The sequence below is a fragment of the Prionailurus viverrinus genome, chromosome B1, assembly GCF_022837055.1.
Source record: "Prionailurus viverrinus isolate Anna chromosome B1, UM_Priviv_1.0, whole genome shotgun sequence".
Lineage (NCBI taxonomy): Eukaryota > Metazoa > Chordata > Mammalia > Carnivora > Felidae > Prionailurus > Prionailurus viverrinus.
The window spans coordinates 143684555-143701067 of record NC_062564.1 but is presented as its reverse complement, the minus strand read 5'-3'; the positions used below and the strand labels follow the sequence as shown (position 1 = coordinate 143701067).

At 46.0% G+C, this 16513-nt stretch overlaps 1 protein-coding gene and 1 long non-coding RNA gene across 2 annotated transcripts; one reads left to right on the top strand and one right to left on the bottom strand.

Moving 5' to 3' along the window:
• Positions 1–430: 430 nt before the first annotated feature.
• Positions 431–6858, bottom strand: SOWAHB (sosondowah ankyrin repeat domain family member B). The gene is made up of 2 exons (XM_047856186.1): positions 3951–6858; positions 431–787 (listed from the first exon to the last, which is right to left on the bottom strand). Exon 1 carries the CDS (start codon positions 6298–6300, stop codon positions 3952–3954), a length of 2349 nt encoding a protein of 782 aa, XP_047712142.1. The 5' UTR covers positions 6301–6858; the 3' UTR covers positions 431–787; position 3951.
• Positions 6467–16123, top strand: LOC125163905 (uncharacterized). The gene is made up of 3 exons (XR_007151582.1): positions 6467–6832; positions 11051–11158; positions 15865–16123. It is a non-coding gene; the product is annotated as an uncharacterized LOC125163905 (long non-coding RNA).
• The last annotated feature ends 390 nt before the right edge of the window (positions 16124–16513 follow it).

The window sequence follows — 16513 nt, the reverse complement described above, 5'->3', positions numbered from 1 at the left end:
ACAGAATTCAAAGCAGGTTCCAGGCTGTGAGCTGTCAGCACAGAGCCTGACACGGGGCTCGAACTCACGAGCCATGAGATCATGACCTGAACTGAAGTTGGATGCTTAACTGACAGCCACCCAGGTGCCCCAGAAAGAGAGAGTATCTTAAGCAGGCTCCACTACCAGCACAAAGTCCCACAGAGGCTCACTGGATCTCACGACCCTGAGATCATGACCTGAGCCAAAATCAAGAGTCAGACAGTTAACCAACTGAGCCACCCAGGCAACCCCATTTTACCTTCTCAACTTCCCTGGTCCTGAAAAGTGCTGTGCGAGCAGGAAATGTGTCCACCTTATTGGATGTTGTATTTCTATAAACATGTTGTATGTCCTACAAACATAGAGCCTAATACAAAGAAAATCCTCCACAAATACTATTCTCATAGTCTAGATGCACACATCTATCCACCTACTTTGCGGTGCTAAAATTCTTTTTCAGTGACCCTCCTTCCCCAATAGATTATGACTTCTTGAAGGTAAGAATTATATCTTTGTCACATAGTAGATGGTCCATAAATATCTGCTAAATTTTGATGCATTGCAAACGTATTCTCCAATCTTCAGACGTTCAAAGTCTTCAGGAAAAATAAAACATTCAAACAATTTATTAAACTGCCCTGTGGCAGAAACTTTCAGGGAAGTGTGTGCACAGCATTATGAGAATTCTGGTGAAAAAGCTATACATCTTCTGGTTTGGAAGTGTTTACCCTGGAGTCTTCTTAGAGGCTTGACATTTGAGCTGTCCCTTGAAAAATAAGGAAAAGGTTGCCACTTAAACTGTGATAGGGATTCTGAGCTGAGGGAATTTAGTACCAAGACAGAAACTGAGAGGGTAGGGCCATTAGCACTCCAGTGGGTCTGGTGTGGCTGCAGTGTAGGGTTCATGCCAGGGAGTGGTTGGCAGGAGGCTGGAAAAATATGCTGTAGGCCTGTCAGCCCTCCTTAGCCTGGACTTCACAAGTTGAGCAAGAGAGTGACACAATCAGATTTGTATTTTACTCTGCTCTCGGTACCCTCTTCAGCCCTGCCCCCTCCTAACATAAATGTTGACCATGTAAGAGAGTTAACCAAAGCCATAAGTATGATGTGTGGACAAAGGCCAAAGGAACCTGAATCCTCATAAGAATCAACATGAGACCCAGGACTGTGTTCTAACCAGTGAGCCATCTGTCAACACCAGTGCTATGCAAATCACACAGTGAAACAGATGTCAAGAATGTGGTAGAACCAATAAAGCTGGTTTCTTTGGAAAGCCAGCAGCATTCACTTGAAGATCCCAGGCCTCCATGAAGCCCTCCCTGATTTTCCCAGCCGAAGGAAATCTCTCCTTTGAAATTCTCTGGAGCGCTTAATTTTGTACTTAGGACACTTTGAAAATTTTTTCTTGCATAGTGGTCGTTTTGTCCTCATTCCTGGTACCACCTTTTTTCTCTTTGTCTCATTTTGTTTTAAGTAGGCTTCACACCCAGTGTGCAGCTCAAGGTGAGACTTGAACTCATGACCCTGAGATCAAGAACTGAGCTGAGATCAAGAGTAGGACAATTAACCAACTGGGCCATCCAGGCGCCCCACTCTCTGTCTCATTTTAAAAGCTTATATCTAATATAATGCAGCTTTGAAAGACACCTTGGGAGCAAGATAAGGTATACATCAATCAGCAACAAATCTCATTAGACTTTAAGTTAAGATGAATTATTAGATGGTAAGTTTCAAGAAAGGTGAGGTCACAGCACACTCACCCTTGTAAACCCCACAGCACTAGGCAATAATATGTTTGCTGAATAAATTGATGTTGTGATGAAAATATGGTAAGGTAAAAACATTCTTTGACTTTTAAAAAAAGTTGATATTTAGGGGCGCCTGGGTGGCGCAGTCGGTTAAGCGTCTGACTTCAGCCAGGTCACGATCTCGCCGTCCGTGAGTTCGAGCCCCGCGTCGGGCTCTGGGCTGATGGCTCAGAGCCTGGAGCCTGTTTCCGATTCTGTGTCTCCCTCTCTCTTTGCCCCTCCCCCGTTCATGCTCTGTCTCTCTGTCCCAAAAATAAATAAACGTTGAAAAAAAAAATTTTTTTTTAAAGTTGATATTTATAAATTTTTTTCCTTGAAAATCTCTCACTAGGGTACTTATATAGTTGTTTATCTTTTATGCTTTCAAATTTCATTTCTCCTAATCATGCCCCCACCGTCTGTGATAGTTGTTTTTTTCTTGATTTGATTTGCCAAAGCTTCATCTCTTATAAAGGTCTTTTTGGAAAAAAACAACCTGTAGAGTTATGTATTATACCTATCTTTCGTATGTTTCCTAATTGAACAGAGTTATATTTATTTCAGCAAAATTATAAGGTAAAACTATAAAGAAAGAAATATTTGACACTCATTTGAAACACAATTTTCTAAAGAAGAAAGTCAATAGTAATCAGCATAAGTACAATAACTTATAAAGATTTGTTGATATTTCAATGGTGAAAAATAACCAGAAGAAACACAAAAATACTGTGAAAATACATCACTGACATTGCACATGAAAACATTCCATAAAATATTAACAATTTCCATAGGGAAATTTAATTTTTAAGCTCTCTTTGAATTTACATTCTGAAATCTTAATGTTCTACTGCAATTTACAGAGTAGCCATTCTCTCATTCCATGGACCCACAGAGATCAGAACCATCACAAACAAATAAAAGGAACACTTCCTGTTAGAGATACAGCACTTCAAGGCTAATGTTTAATCTTAATTGGCAACAAGTTTAGTGCAAATTAAATTATATTTTTAGCAGCTTAGAAAATTCCCGGTGGGGAAGCATTTACCTCTTAACCCTTATTGCTTCCCCAGAATATGAACACTGGCTCTTCCATCCTATTGAAAACTACTAATGCTGATTTTGCCATTTGTTACACAGGGAGTTTCCATGAAAGATGATTTCAGCAACTATGCAAATGAGCCAACAGTTTTTACATTTGGAAAGTTTCCCTTAGGTTGATTTATTTAAAAAAGCAGAGCCTGAATGCCAGTCATAACTGGATCCTACCTAACTGCTTCTCTAATCGTGGAGAAGAGATACAAATAAGGTATTAATCATCTCACATATTAGCCACCTTAGGCTGAATTCAAAGGAAGATCTGAAGATAGGGCTGAGGAATCTTAAAATAAGTTCCACTCTCCAGTAATAATTTTATTTCATTGATTTGGAAAGAAAGAAAGAAAGAAAGAAAGAAAGAAAGAAAGAAAGAAAGAAAGAGAAAAGAAAGAAAGGGAAAGAAAGAAGAGGGAAGGAAGAAAGGAGGGAGGAGGGAGGGAGGAAGGAAGGAGGAAGGAAGGAAAGAAGGAGAGGGAAGGAGGAAGGGGAGAAGGAGGGGGATGCAGGGAGGGAAGGAAGAAACAGAGAAAAAGAAGAAAATAGGAGCCATCTGATTTCAAACCTGGTGCTTTCCACTCAGCCAGGATTTATTCTCCAAATGAATAGAGGCCAGAGAGGTACTAGCCAGAGGATTTTGTTTGAGCTTCCTCAATCCCTTGAATTGGCTCCCTTTTTCTTAAACATCTGTTCTCTCTGTAGTCAAGGCCTGGGGCTGCTGCTTCGAAAACCAATGTGGCTCACTGTGCCCAGATCTGTGGTGACAAGGAAAGAGGAAGACTATTTACTGGGTTTTAAGTCTGACTCTGCCCTGTGTCTAGGTTTCAATGGCCCAAAGACTTGAGCTGTCAGAAAGTTTGGGTGACCCCTAAGGTTCAGGATGTGCTGACATAAAATCCAGGCAGGTAAACACGAGGTAAACCACATCAGACGATCTCTTCCTTGCCAATGCCTCAGCAATTTTTCTATTCCCCCTGAATTTTCTCAATGAACACCTCAAGGATGTGCTGGTGTGTGGTGTGTGGCTGCATGTTCAAAAGAGGGACCCACCTCAGTCACTATACTCTTCTCTTTCCCTTGGATTGGGGAATTTCTCATACTGGTTGGCCAATTTCCATTTGCTGTGCTGACTTTTGAGTAGTGCAGCAAAGGAAGACTTCCGGGTGATATTTCTAGATATTTCCCGGCTCTTGGCCTTCCTGGTGGGGGAAGAGCTTCGGACTAAAGGATAGACAGGAAAAATGGGCCTTCCCCGAGGGGCTTCCAGTAGCTGCCATACCTCCCCAGAGGTATTACTGGTCAGATACTGCCATGGCTTCTTCCCACTGCTGTCCCGGACATTGACCCGAGAAGCCAACCTCTGCACTAGCACTTTGATGACCCCCTGGTGGCCGTGAATAGCTGCAAGGTGCAGAGGGGTATATCCACCACTGGACTTCACATTTACATCAAGAGTAACCCCGGCTTTCTGTGCACTAGAGACAAAGTCCTGAAGGGCCCTGAGGTCACCATGTTTGGCTATCCAGTGCAAGGCCGTGTACCCAGTCAAGAAGTCTTTGTGCAGAGCCAGCTGGGGGTCTTCCCAAAACAAAGTCAACACGTGAATCCAAGAGCCACTGGCAAGCTTCACGATCCATTCATGCTCCCTGGCATCTAGGGGGACCAGAGATGACTTGTGCTCAGGTCTGTGCGGGACCAAGGCTGCAGATTCCTCCCCACCCTCGGCCCAGGGGGTGTGAGGACGCCACTCAGCAGCAGCAGCAGCCTTAATGTCTGCAGGTTGTGGTGTCAAAGCAGCATCCACTCTTGGGCTGGACACTGCTCCTGCCTTGGAGGGTTTTCTGGACCGTGGTGGGCGACGAGTCCTTTTCAGCAAGTCCTGCTCAAGACACTCCTCATCGGAAGAAGACAATTTGGCTCTCCCTGCCTGTGAGCTCCTCCTGAGGGCTCTCCTTAACTTAGGAGTTGGCCAGGGGAAAGACTCCTGGGGGTGGCCTACAAGGCCATTAGCCTTTGTCGAGACCTGCTGAGAGGTGTGACCATCCCCTCTGTTTCTGAGGCCCTGAGGGCTCCTGCTGGGGCTGCCCTCTTTTGGAGAAAGGCCCCCAGCCGGATCCCTGAGCTTTCTCCAATCTGGGGTTCCCAGGGTAACTTGCAGCCCCTCTTCAGAACCCCCTGGGGATTCTTTGGGCCCACTGCTGCTCTCCTCGCTGCCATGGCTCTCTTGGTCCACAAAGTCATCCAGATCTTGGAGGGACAGCTGACTACGAATGCTACGAAAGATTGTCAATGGAGTATTCTGGGGACAGGATTCCGGAACAACAGGAAGGAGAGAATGAGATGAAAGAGAGGGGTCTAGAGGCTCTGAGTTAGGTTCTGGGACACAGAAGTTGGGCTCAGATGGTATCTGGGGGAAATTGTCCGGCAGCACTGACCAGGCTCTGATGGGTCCTTGGTTCCGGGCCTTGGGTATCTGGGGATGTCTGGCCACCCATTCCCAAGTGCGCTGTTGCTGCTGCTGCAGGATGGAATAATGCAGAGAGCTCGGGGTCAGCAGCTCTGGCTGGTCTGCAGGGGAAGTAGGGAGGGACAGGAGGGGAGGCGGCCAAGCCCCACTTCCAGCAGCCTCGACGGTTGCAGGAGGAGAGCAGGGCGCTGTGGGCACCGGTGCGTGCTCAGCGGGCAAGCCTTCCGGCTGCTGCCCGGGAGGCTCGCGATCATCCCGAGCCAGCGGGACACGCGCCGGCTTGTCCCCGGCGGTGGCGGTGGCGGTGGCGGGGTCTGGGACTGCGCCGAGCACCTGCTCGCCCGGGAGTCCCTCCAGGCTGTTTTGGTGGCATTCCCAGCAGCAGCGGCCCTGCGTCTCCACAGCCGCGCACCTCGCTCCGGCCCTGTGGCCAGAGCCGCCCCTCCGCCCGCTGCCTCCCCGGGCTGCCTCCCGGGTGCGGCTGGCGGTGAGTCCATTACAACCTGCGTGGGCGGCTGGGGCTGCGGCACCTGCTGGCTCCTCCTCTGGCCCCTTCTCGTGCCGCCGCCTCCTGGGCGGCTGCGGCGGCGGATCCCTTTGGCGCGCGCCTTGCGGGGAACAGGGAGCAGCTCTCCCTGTAGGGGCGGCGGCAGCGGGCGGGTCGCGGGGTCGCTGCAGCCCCTCCTCCCCCAAAAGGTCCCTGTACCTCCTCTTGAGCACCACATACTTGGTGCCGTCGGGGTCCTGGCGCACTGCGGCTACCGAGTTGACGAAGCCCTTGAAGAGCTCGCGGCGGCGCTGGTGTTGGCTGGGGGGCGCGTCGGGGTCTCGAAGAAAGCTCTTGAAGTGGCCCAGCAAGGCGGCGTTGGTCACTCTTCCTCCAGCCTGGCACAGAAAATCCAGTAGTGCCTCCTGGCTCAACTCTCGGGCCATCGCTGCCTTGTCGTCCCCTGGCCCCGGGTGTCCGCGCCCTCCCAGCGCTCTCCCCTGCCAGCCGAAACCCTGGCCTGCGGTGTGTCACCTGCGCTCGGGGCGGCGCCACCCGCCTCCATCAGCCGTGGAGGGCGGCGCTGCTTGCAGTCCCGGAGCGCGCCAAGAGCGCGCGAGGCCCCCGGGCTGAGCCCCCGCACGCAGTCCGGGTGGGAGAGGGCGGTTCCCCCACCGCCCCTGCGCGACGCGGGCCTCTCCCAGCGAGTCCCCGCAGCGAAAGTTCCCGGGATAGGTCGGAATCGGTTTCACCTGCGCCCCGGCGACGCCTCTTCCCTGGCTCTGGAGGAAGGGCCCGGCCCGCCTCCTCCTGTCCTTCCGCCCTCTGAGGTCTCCCCGGCCCTGCCACCTCTCCCAGATGAGTCAGGCTGGTCCCAGCCAGAGACAGCTCCGTAGGTGAGTCGCCAGCCAGAGGGAGCCGGCAGCGAACCTCTCTGCAGGACGCGGAGCCCCTCCCGGGCCGGGAAATGGAAAGCAGGTAAGCGACCGGCCGCTCCTTTGGGTCTCGGCCACATAGAAACGAAAGCAAGGAAAACCCGTTCCTGCGCAAGTCATGGCGAAAGTCGATGGGTGGGGAAGAAGGTGTAAATTTACTGGCATTCTGCGGTCTCCCAAAAAGGTGCCTTTATTAACGCTCTGGGGTAGTAATTTCAGATTCCCTGAGGTGGTATTGAAGTCGTGGTATTGAAGACTTTGCGTCCCAAATAAGCCTTCCTTGATCTGGACACACTGCCCCGGCTTCTCCTCCGGCACCCGGCTGCAAGAGATCTAAATACACCTAAGTCTGTACTGAAAGGAGAAATCATGCTGAAAGTTGCCGGTTGGTTTTGGCCTTTCTTTGCCTTAGTAATTGTCTCACGTTTAGGAAAAATCAGATAGTTGATTGCCCCAGCAGCTTTAAGGGAACAGGAACTATGCAGTTAAGGTATTTGTTGTCTATTGTTACCTTGCTTCTATTTACTCCAAAGTTTGTGAACAGAAGAGATTTTTGTACAGTCCCTTTTGTGTTGGCCTGAGTGGTGTTTCTTGTCTTTCCTCTCGGAATGTAAGGTTTCTCCCCACAGGTTGAAGCCTATTAAGGTGCACATTACAAGCTTGCCTACTTTAACCCCACTGCTCCCAACCTTAGAATGGCGGCTTGACTCTCATTCTTCATTGAGAGGCTGCAAACTTCCTAATATCCAGTCCATTTGTAGATTGGAGCTGTCTTTTTCATTGGCCTCAAGACTGTGGAATTACAGTGCTTTTCCTAACAACTGCTTTCCCCTTCCATTTCATCTGTTTACTTTCTTTAATTGAGGTCTTTGAGTGGAGGTCTTTCTTGTTTGTCGGTTCTGTTTCCATGCCCAAGATACTTTTATTGTTTTACCTGTGTGTGTACCTGTACGGTTCCATGCCCTCCCCCACTCTTTCCTTCAGCTGTATTTCCTATTATAAAGTCTCTATCTCCTGCCCTGTCACACCACTTTTTTCTCCTATACTCCCTGCTTATCTTTGCACTTTTCCTTCTGCTCTACTATTTTTGGTGGTTTCATGAGTCCCTATCCTTTTTGCCTAAGGGAGGGTGTTGAAAGTATGTTGGCCCGACAGTTGTCAACACGGACCAATCTTCGTGACTGCCAGGCACATGAGCTTTAAGTTCCCAGTAGTACCCTGGTAGTTTTCCATGAATGAATTGGAAGCCTTCGCTTTACATTATCTAGGTCAGAATGAAGAACTGGGAACAATTTTTGTCTGTTTTTGGCATTTTCAAATGCCAATGGTGGTTCAAACCCAACACTGGGTTGAGAGGGGGATAGTGGGTTTTGCTGAGGTGGAACATTAACATCAAGTTTTTCAGATGATTATTGAAATAAAAGTTTTGTATTAAACTTCAGCTTCCTTTTGTGTTTATTTCCTGGTGTGGAGTTTTGATGGGACTGAGGTGTGTGTATGCCTAGGGCAGGAAGGAGTCCAAATGATAAACTCAGGTGGGCATTTTAGAGCAGAAAGTGGAAAGAACCATTCCCCCCCCGCCCCCCCGCCCTTTGATATTTCTCAAAACTTCTGGTTAAACAAGGGGTCTTGGGGCACCTGGGGGGCTCAGTTAAGCATCAGACTTGATTTCAGCTCAGGTCATGATCTCACAGTTGGTGAGTTGGAGCCCCACATCAGCCTCTATGCTGACAGTGAGGAGCCTGCTTGGGATTCTCTGTCTCCCTTTCTCTCTGCTCTCCTCTGCTCGCTCTCGCTCTCTCTCTGGAAAATAAATAAGAAACACTTTTTAAAAATAAAAGAAGGGGTCTTATGGCAAGGAAGAGTGATGATATGGACATAAGTTTGGACTTGAAGCACTACTCATACACTTGTATTGCAAGACATCATTCATTTATCAAGTTAAAATTTAGTAGAAATGTTTGCTCATCTTGCAGAACCTTCGCAGAACAAGTTACTGGTAATCCAGGTTTTACTGTACTAGGCTTTAAGGGAGACTGTGTGCAGATGTGCTGGAAAAGAAACTGGAAAAGCAGGAGAGTCAGAAAATGAAGGGCCTATAGCATGGAGGGGAATGGAGGTGGGGTGGTGGGGGGGACGGGGGAGGGGAAAGGAGGGGAGCTTTGAAGAATTTGGGGGAAGGTAGTGACCTGACTAGATTCGTACTTTAGAAAGATCATCCTGGAAGCAGTGCTGGTTTGGAATCATTACCCAGATTAATAAGTAAAAATAGTACATTGCAGAACAGTAGTGTATTTAAGAAATTTAAGGTGCCATGGATTGTATGATACATTTTGGTTTCAGAGATGTTAAATGTGAGGAAAAACAAGTGCCTCTTAAAGTAAAACAAATAGAATATGTTGAATATGATCATATTTTTAGAAAAACCAAAAGGCTTATTTGGGAGTAAGATCCGAGGACTGGATTAAGGTGACTTTAACTTTTTCTTTATGACCTTATAAACTTTTTGGCTATTTTACAATAACAGTGTATTACTTTTTAGTTTGAAAAAGACACTAAAGAGAAAAAAGGACATAAATGAATCGCCATGACAAAGAAAAAAACAGTATCAAATCTCCAGGCTGGAGGAGGGAGAGGAAGCTCTCAGCAGGGAGAACAGTCCAGAAGTTATTGAGATGATCCAGAGCAAGGTTGTGAAAGGTCTGAGTTCAGCAGTGTCAAAGACAGGGAGATGAACAGATGGATTGAAGAGATAGCTAGTGGGTAAATTCGACAGGATTTGGAGCCAGAGGAGCCAGGACGGTGGGGAGGACACAGTTGAGGTGGAGAGGAACAAACTTGGCTTCTCTCTTGCATCTAGCCTGAGTCACTGGATGGATAGTTGTTATATCTACATGGATAGAAAATATGGAGGAAAGTCAGTTTTTGAAATGGGAAAGATTATAATTTCCATTCAAGGCATATTGAGGTAGAGGTGCCTGTGGGCCATAAAAACAGGAATATCTAGAAAGCAATATAGGTTTGAGACTCCAAGAATGTATAAGATTAGCATATGTGAATAACTGTTGAAGCCTTAGGCAATGACAAAATTGCTTAGAGAGAGATTTACAGGTGGTGGGAAGGGAAGGGGTGGAGGGTAAATCCTCCCTTACCAAAGAGAAAGAGGAATAGAAATGAGTTAGGGAGACTTAGAAGGAGCTGCTGGAGGGGAAGAGGAACACCACAGAGTGGGGTGGCACAGAAGCACAGAAGCAGAAGAAGGGACAGCTTTCTAGAGATGACGCCAAGTTTGATAAGAAGTGAAATAGGACCGTAGCTTGTTAGGTCACTGGAGTCTGGTCTGGAGCAGTATCAGAAGAGTGGTGGGGACAGAAGTCAGGTTTCAGAGGGATGAAGAGTGAGTGGGGTGACCGTGGGGTGAGAGACTTGGCCATGAAAGGAAGGAGAGAAATCTAGATAAGGAGAATATCAGATCCTGTAATCTAAGTTTGGTTGGTTGTTTTTTCAGTAGTTGTTTGAAGAGATATGATCTATGTGCTGAGGGAAAAACGCCAGGAAGAGATAAGTTGAAGACCTAGAGGAGAGAGTAAATAATTGATAAATTAGGAGCTGGAGGTGGGGCTGGAGTCCAGAGTTCAGGTAGAGAGATTCCCTGGGACAGGACAGGGAGAGCCACTTTTCCTATTGAGAATAGAAAGAAAAAAAAATAGCTACTACATTAATTGGTGGGCTAAGAGAGGGGGAGAAAAGGTTTGAGGAAGTCTTGGTGGGGTTTGAAAAGCAGGGACAATGGGAGTAAGTGAATATGAGAGCTAGAAGGGTGGGATATTGTGAGCGGAACATCAAATATTCTTACGTCTTCTGGCTGAAGGTTTCCACAGTGGAGTTGTTTTGAGGGTACGATAAGATTCAGAGTACAACCATGAGGATGAAGCATAGTGGAAGTGAGAGCATCGTAACATTACGGAACCATGAGGGGGGGCTGAAGGAGATATGGGAGTCATCTGGGATAGAGAGGACACCGAAATCGCCTTTGTAAACCCCCCAGTCTTGTGGCATGAGTAACACAGAGGGCATTTTGCCAGGAGTACTCACTCTCCTCATCAGCCGTGTAATATAGTGACTTATCCATGTGTGGCACAATCCAGATCACTTCCCTTTATCTGATCTTCAGAATACATGTGGGAAATGTGTAGAGTAGAGACCATTGCCTTGCACAAAGTAGCTCTCTTTGCTATTAATATGATTGTATTTCTTGTAGGATGTATTCTGATGTGCTTATTCTTTGCCTTTGGTCCAAACCTCTACAGTGGATATAGAATGACATTTCCATCCAAGAAGGTGGAACTGCCCAATGTCCATCATCCAGGTAGGCAGGGAGATCCTCAGGGGAAACCAGAGCTAAAGTGAACCTTACACAAGCATGAGAGTAAACCAGGGCTCCCCACCACTCTGTCTTTCTCTCCCAGTCTCTCTTTCTATCTCTTCTCTTCCTCCTCCTTCCCCTCCTCTTCCTTTCTGCCTTCCTCTTTGTCTCTCTCACTCACTCACCCACTCACTACAAGTCTGGGTAGTCCCCAGGGCACTCTGAAGTAGCAAGGGGAAGGCATTTTCCTGCTGAAGTTCAGGGCTCTAACTTACAAGTTAGATGAACTAACGATACAGGGCTCTCTGCACTTATGTCCTTTCTCCAGCCCAGAGCCTACCTTTATTTATTTGTTTGTCTGTTCATTGGTATTCATTGAAGGCCTACCATGCATATGCATTTTTCAGAGGCTCCAAAACCCAGTGGTAAACCAAACAGACAAAATCTCTGCTTTCAGGAAACTTACATTCCAGTAGGGAACAGTCACAATAAACATAAAAGTGAACATGAAAATATCACTAGTGACAACTAATTAGAAACAAAAGCCAATGGATATGATGGAGACCGACCAGAGAGCTACTCTAGCAAGGATGGACAGAGAAGGCCTCTCTCCGAGGATGACAATAAACAGAGACCTCAGTGATGAGGAGGACAGCCATGTAAAGATGGAGAATAGCAGAGCAGGATGGGGAAGGCACCCCAGATAGAGGGAATAGCTAATGTTACATCAGAAATGAGTGTGGTGTGTTTCAGGAGCAGAAAGCAAACTGGGGGCTAAGCTGGATCAGAGAGCGAGAAAGAGAGAGTAAGAGATGCAGAGTGAGAAGAGTCCAAACAGTGAGCAGGGTTGGATCTTATAAGGCCTAGTGGGGTTTGGGTTTTAATCTAAGTGTGATGGGAAGCCTTGGAGGTTTATAATCAGGAGGGTAACCAGTGATTTCCATAGAAACAGTTTATCTGGTTGCTGTGTGGAGAATAGATTCAGGGGGATGCTGAGGTAGAAGCAGAAAATCCGCTTGGGAAACTACCGCGGTGGCCCAGGTAAGAAGAGATGGTGGTAGTTTGCAATAGCAAGTATCAGGTGTAGAGAGGGATTGAGATTTGGAAAATGTTCTGGAGATAAAACCTAGAGAATGTGCTAGTGTGTTGACTAAAACTCACCAAGATCGTGACTACTGAGGTAAGACCTGGTTTGGGGGCAGGAAGTCAAGGGTTCCCTTTTGGAAAGCTTAAGTTTGAGATGATTATTAGACATCTAAATAATGGTCTAGAGTAAGGTAGCAGGGCATGTAGGTCTGGAGCTCAGGGGTGAATTCAGAAATGGAGAAATAAATCTGAGAGTCTTGGGGCATCTGGGTGGCTTAGTCAGTTGAGCATCCGAATTCGGCTCGGTTCACAAACTCACGGTTCATGAGTTCGAACCCCACATCAGGCTGCATGCTGACAGCCTGTCAGTGCAGAGCCTGCTTCAGATCCTCTGACCCTCTCTCTCTGCCCCTCCCCTGCTTGCACTATCCCCAAAATAAATATTTTTAAAAATAATAAAATTATTGAAAACTTATTTTATTATTAAAAATAATAAAAAATTAAAGCTAATGGATGAGATGAATTTATCTACAGAGGGGATCTAGAAGGTGAAACAAAGAGTTCCATGACCAGCCCCAACCTTAGAGGTCCAGCCTTTACTAGTATCTTACTTAATATTATATAACGTGTCTCAGCCGTACTAATGGCAAAGAGAGGAACTGTAAATCCATGTTTTCCTCCCATGGCCCATCTGCTGGTTGTGGCTATGAGTGTGACAGAAACAAGAGTAAGGTTAATTTCAGGGTCTGGACTAAGGTCCAGCTACTGCTCTCCAAGTGGAGTGACTCCTCCCAACTTTAGAAGGTATAGGTATCAATTTGTCAAAAGAGTCAGTAGATTTTCCACATACGTCCTGATTTTACCCGTGGGATACCCAAGTCTCTCAGAGTTTAGCATCCTGTGGAACTGATACTCAAATCAAGTTGACTTCAAATGTAGCATTTTGCACTAGAGTCATACTCTTTTTTTTTTTAATTTTTTTTTCAACGTTTATTTATTTTTGGGACAGAGAGAGACAGAGCATGAACGGGGGAGGGGCAGAGAGAGAGGGAGACACAGAATCGGAAACAGTCTCCAGGCTCCGAGCCATCAGCCCAGAGCCTGACGCGGGGCTCGAAGTCACAGACCGCGAGATCGTGACCTGGCTGAAGTCGGACGCTTAACCGACTGCGCCACCCAGGCGCCCCTAGTCATACTCTTTCCTCAACTTTCTGGCGTATTTGACTCAGCTGACCATTTTAATCCTTTGAAGTCTCTGTCTTGGCTTCATTACTCTTGTCTGGTGCTTCTCTTACCTCCTTGACCACACTTTTTGCTAGCCCTTCTTTCCCTTTCTCCTTTCCACATTCTCTGCTCATTCACTATGTCCTACTTGAGTTACTTTGACTGTGTGCCCAGATTCACTTACCACTTCTATTCTTAGGATTTCCAAATCTATATGTGAAGCCCACTCAGGGAAAGCAGACTTTCAATTGATTAGTCAAGTCTTGGCTCTGCCTCCAACTATTTCTTTAAACTTGGCCAATTTACAAACACTCTCAGCCTGAGTTTCTCCATTTGTACAATAAAGGCATCTGACTAGATGATTCTGAAGTTCCTTTCAGTGCTCACATTCTGATTCTAAACCTGATGCTACTTTTAATAATGTTAATAGTAATAATGACATTTATTGCATACTCATTGCCAGACACTGAGCCAGATACTTTAAACACATATTAATATATTTAATTCTCCTAACAAATTCCTATGAGGTAGGAGCTATTGTTATGCTTTTTTATAGTTGAGGAAATGAAGATCCAGCGAATGTAATTTCCTACTATTTTACAACCAGTAAGTGACAGATGATTTTAATCTGGAGTCAACATCATTTAGCCTTTACTCTGTACCTGTTTCCCTTCAAAGACCCTGATACCTACACTGTTTTCCCACCTTTGCCTCATAACATCCCACCTCCTCTGAATCATTACTCCTTCTGAACCCCTCTGCCCTGAATCTGCAGCCTCTTCTCGTCACCTCCACTGGCTGTTTTCCTTCCTAAAGTAAAACAAAAGCAAAAATGAGTGCCTTGTTTGGAACTGCCCTACCTTTAGTCACTGCTTTAGCTCATCTATTCTTCTGCATATATCACCTCCCCCAGACCATCTTGATCAGTGTCCCACCTCCATGCATCTCAGGCATTTCTATTTGGGAAAAGTTAAGTCTGAGATGCCCGTTAGACATTTAAGTAGAGACAGCAAGTGGGCAATTGGATATAGAATTCAGAGCTTAACTTTCATAGCCCCTAACACCTACTATTAGAAATAATTTATGGGGGGGGGGGTGCCTTGGTGGCTCAGTCGGTTAAGGGTTCAACTTCCGCTTAGGTCCTGATCTCAGGTTGTGAGTTTGAGCCCCGCGTCAGGCTCTGTGCTGACAGCTCAGAGCCTGGAGCCTGCTTTGGATTCTGTGTCTCCCTCTCTCTGTGCCCTTCCTCTGCTCATGTTCTCTCTCTCTCTTTCAAAAATAAATAAACATTTAAAAAAAATTTTTTTAATTAAACAAAAAGAAGTAATTTATAGGGGCGCCTGAGTGGCTCAGTTGGTTAAGCATCTGACTCTTGGTTTCGGCTCAGGTCATGATCTCATGGTTCATGAGTTCCAGCCCTGGCTTGACACTGACAGTGCAGAGCCTGCTTGGGATTGTCTCTCTCCCTTTCTCTCTGCTCCTACCCCACTCATGCTCTCTCTCAAAAGCAATAAAAAAAATTAAAAAAAGAAATTATATATTTGTTCATTTTTGTGTGTCCCTCTCAATCAGAATGTAGGCTCCATGAGGGCCAGACTGCATCTTGTTCACCACTAGCAAAGAATTAGTTGTGCAGAGGACTCCGAATAACAATGTGTATTATTCCCGGGGCTGCTGTGATGCATGGTCACAACCTGGGTGGCTTAAAATAACAGAAATGTATTCCTTCATGGTTCTGGAGGTTAGACGGTAGAAATCAAGGTGTTGGAGGAGCTGGACTCCTTCTAGAGACTCTAAGAGAGAATCCTTCTCTTCTTCTTCCAGCTCCCAGTTACTGTCCACATTTCTTGGTTTCTTTGGCTTGTGGCCACATCACTCTATCTCTGGCTCTCTTCACATGGCCTTCTCTTCTTCTGTCTCTTACAAGGATATTTGTCATTGGATTTAGGACCCACTCAGAAAATCCAGGATAATATGATCATAAGATCCTTAATTTAATTACATCTGTACAGCTTTACCTTTTTACAAGTAAGGTCACATCCGCAGGTTGCAGGGATTTGGACATGCACATATCTTTCTAGGACCCAACATTCAGCCTACTACACAAGAGAACAAGAAGTTCAGGAATGTCTTTCTCTATATCCACCCTTTTCCCCCTTATGTTAGCTAACTTAAATTGTCTTCAAGATTCATCTCAGTTGCCACCCAGTTGAGGGAGCCACACTCCTAGGCCCATTACCTGCCCCTCCTATAATAACAGTTAATACATATTCAGCACTGTTTTAAGGGTTTTATGTGTAGAGCTTATTCAATTCTTGCTACAGCCTATGAGATAGTCCCTGTTACTATCCATATTTTACTAAATCCTAATACTCTGTTTTGTTGTCCCTCTTCCCCAGGCCATCAACCAAGACTTAGTCATCTCTTTGTCTCTGGCACACACTGTGGCACATCCAGCTCTCTGTAAGGACTGATGGGTTGAATAAAAGACTGAACAAGAGATAAGTTGGCAATAGACTGAGAAGGGTTTTGAGTATTGATTTAAGACATTTGGATTTTATCTTTTAGATCACAGGTGTCCAACAGCCTTAAAGCTGAGAAGTGATAGGATGAACTTCTCTTTCAAATGTATCATCTCTTTGGGATAAATCTCATCATCAAATATTGTTTTAATTATCACCTCAAAATAGGTCATTGCATTTGAGCCTTCCTCGTAAGCTCCAGTCTCACATTGCCAGCTTTTTTCTGGGTCTCTGTGGGCTCAAATTCAGCATGTCCAGACCAGCCCTCATTATCCTTTTCTTCCCCCAAAGTCACTCTTCCTATATTATCAAGTTCACAGGCATCCAAACTAGACAACTTGAATTAATGCCAAACACTTCCACACCCCCACAGCCCATAAGTCATTAAGTTCTATCAACTCCATCTCTTGAACTTTATCTCAAATTCCTAGTCTTCCTTCTCTAACTCCAGTCCATCCTCCACCCTGCTGCTCATCTTCTAAGCCTAAAAACTAGATCTGATCATGCTGCTGTCTTGTTAAAACAG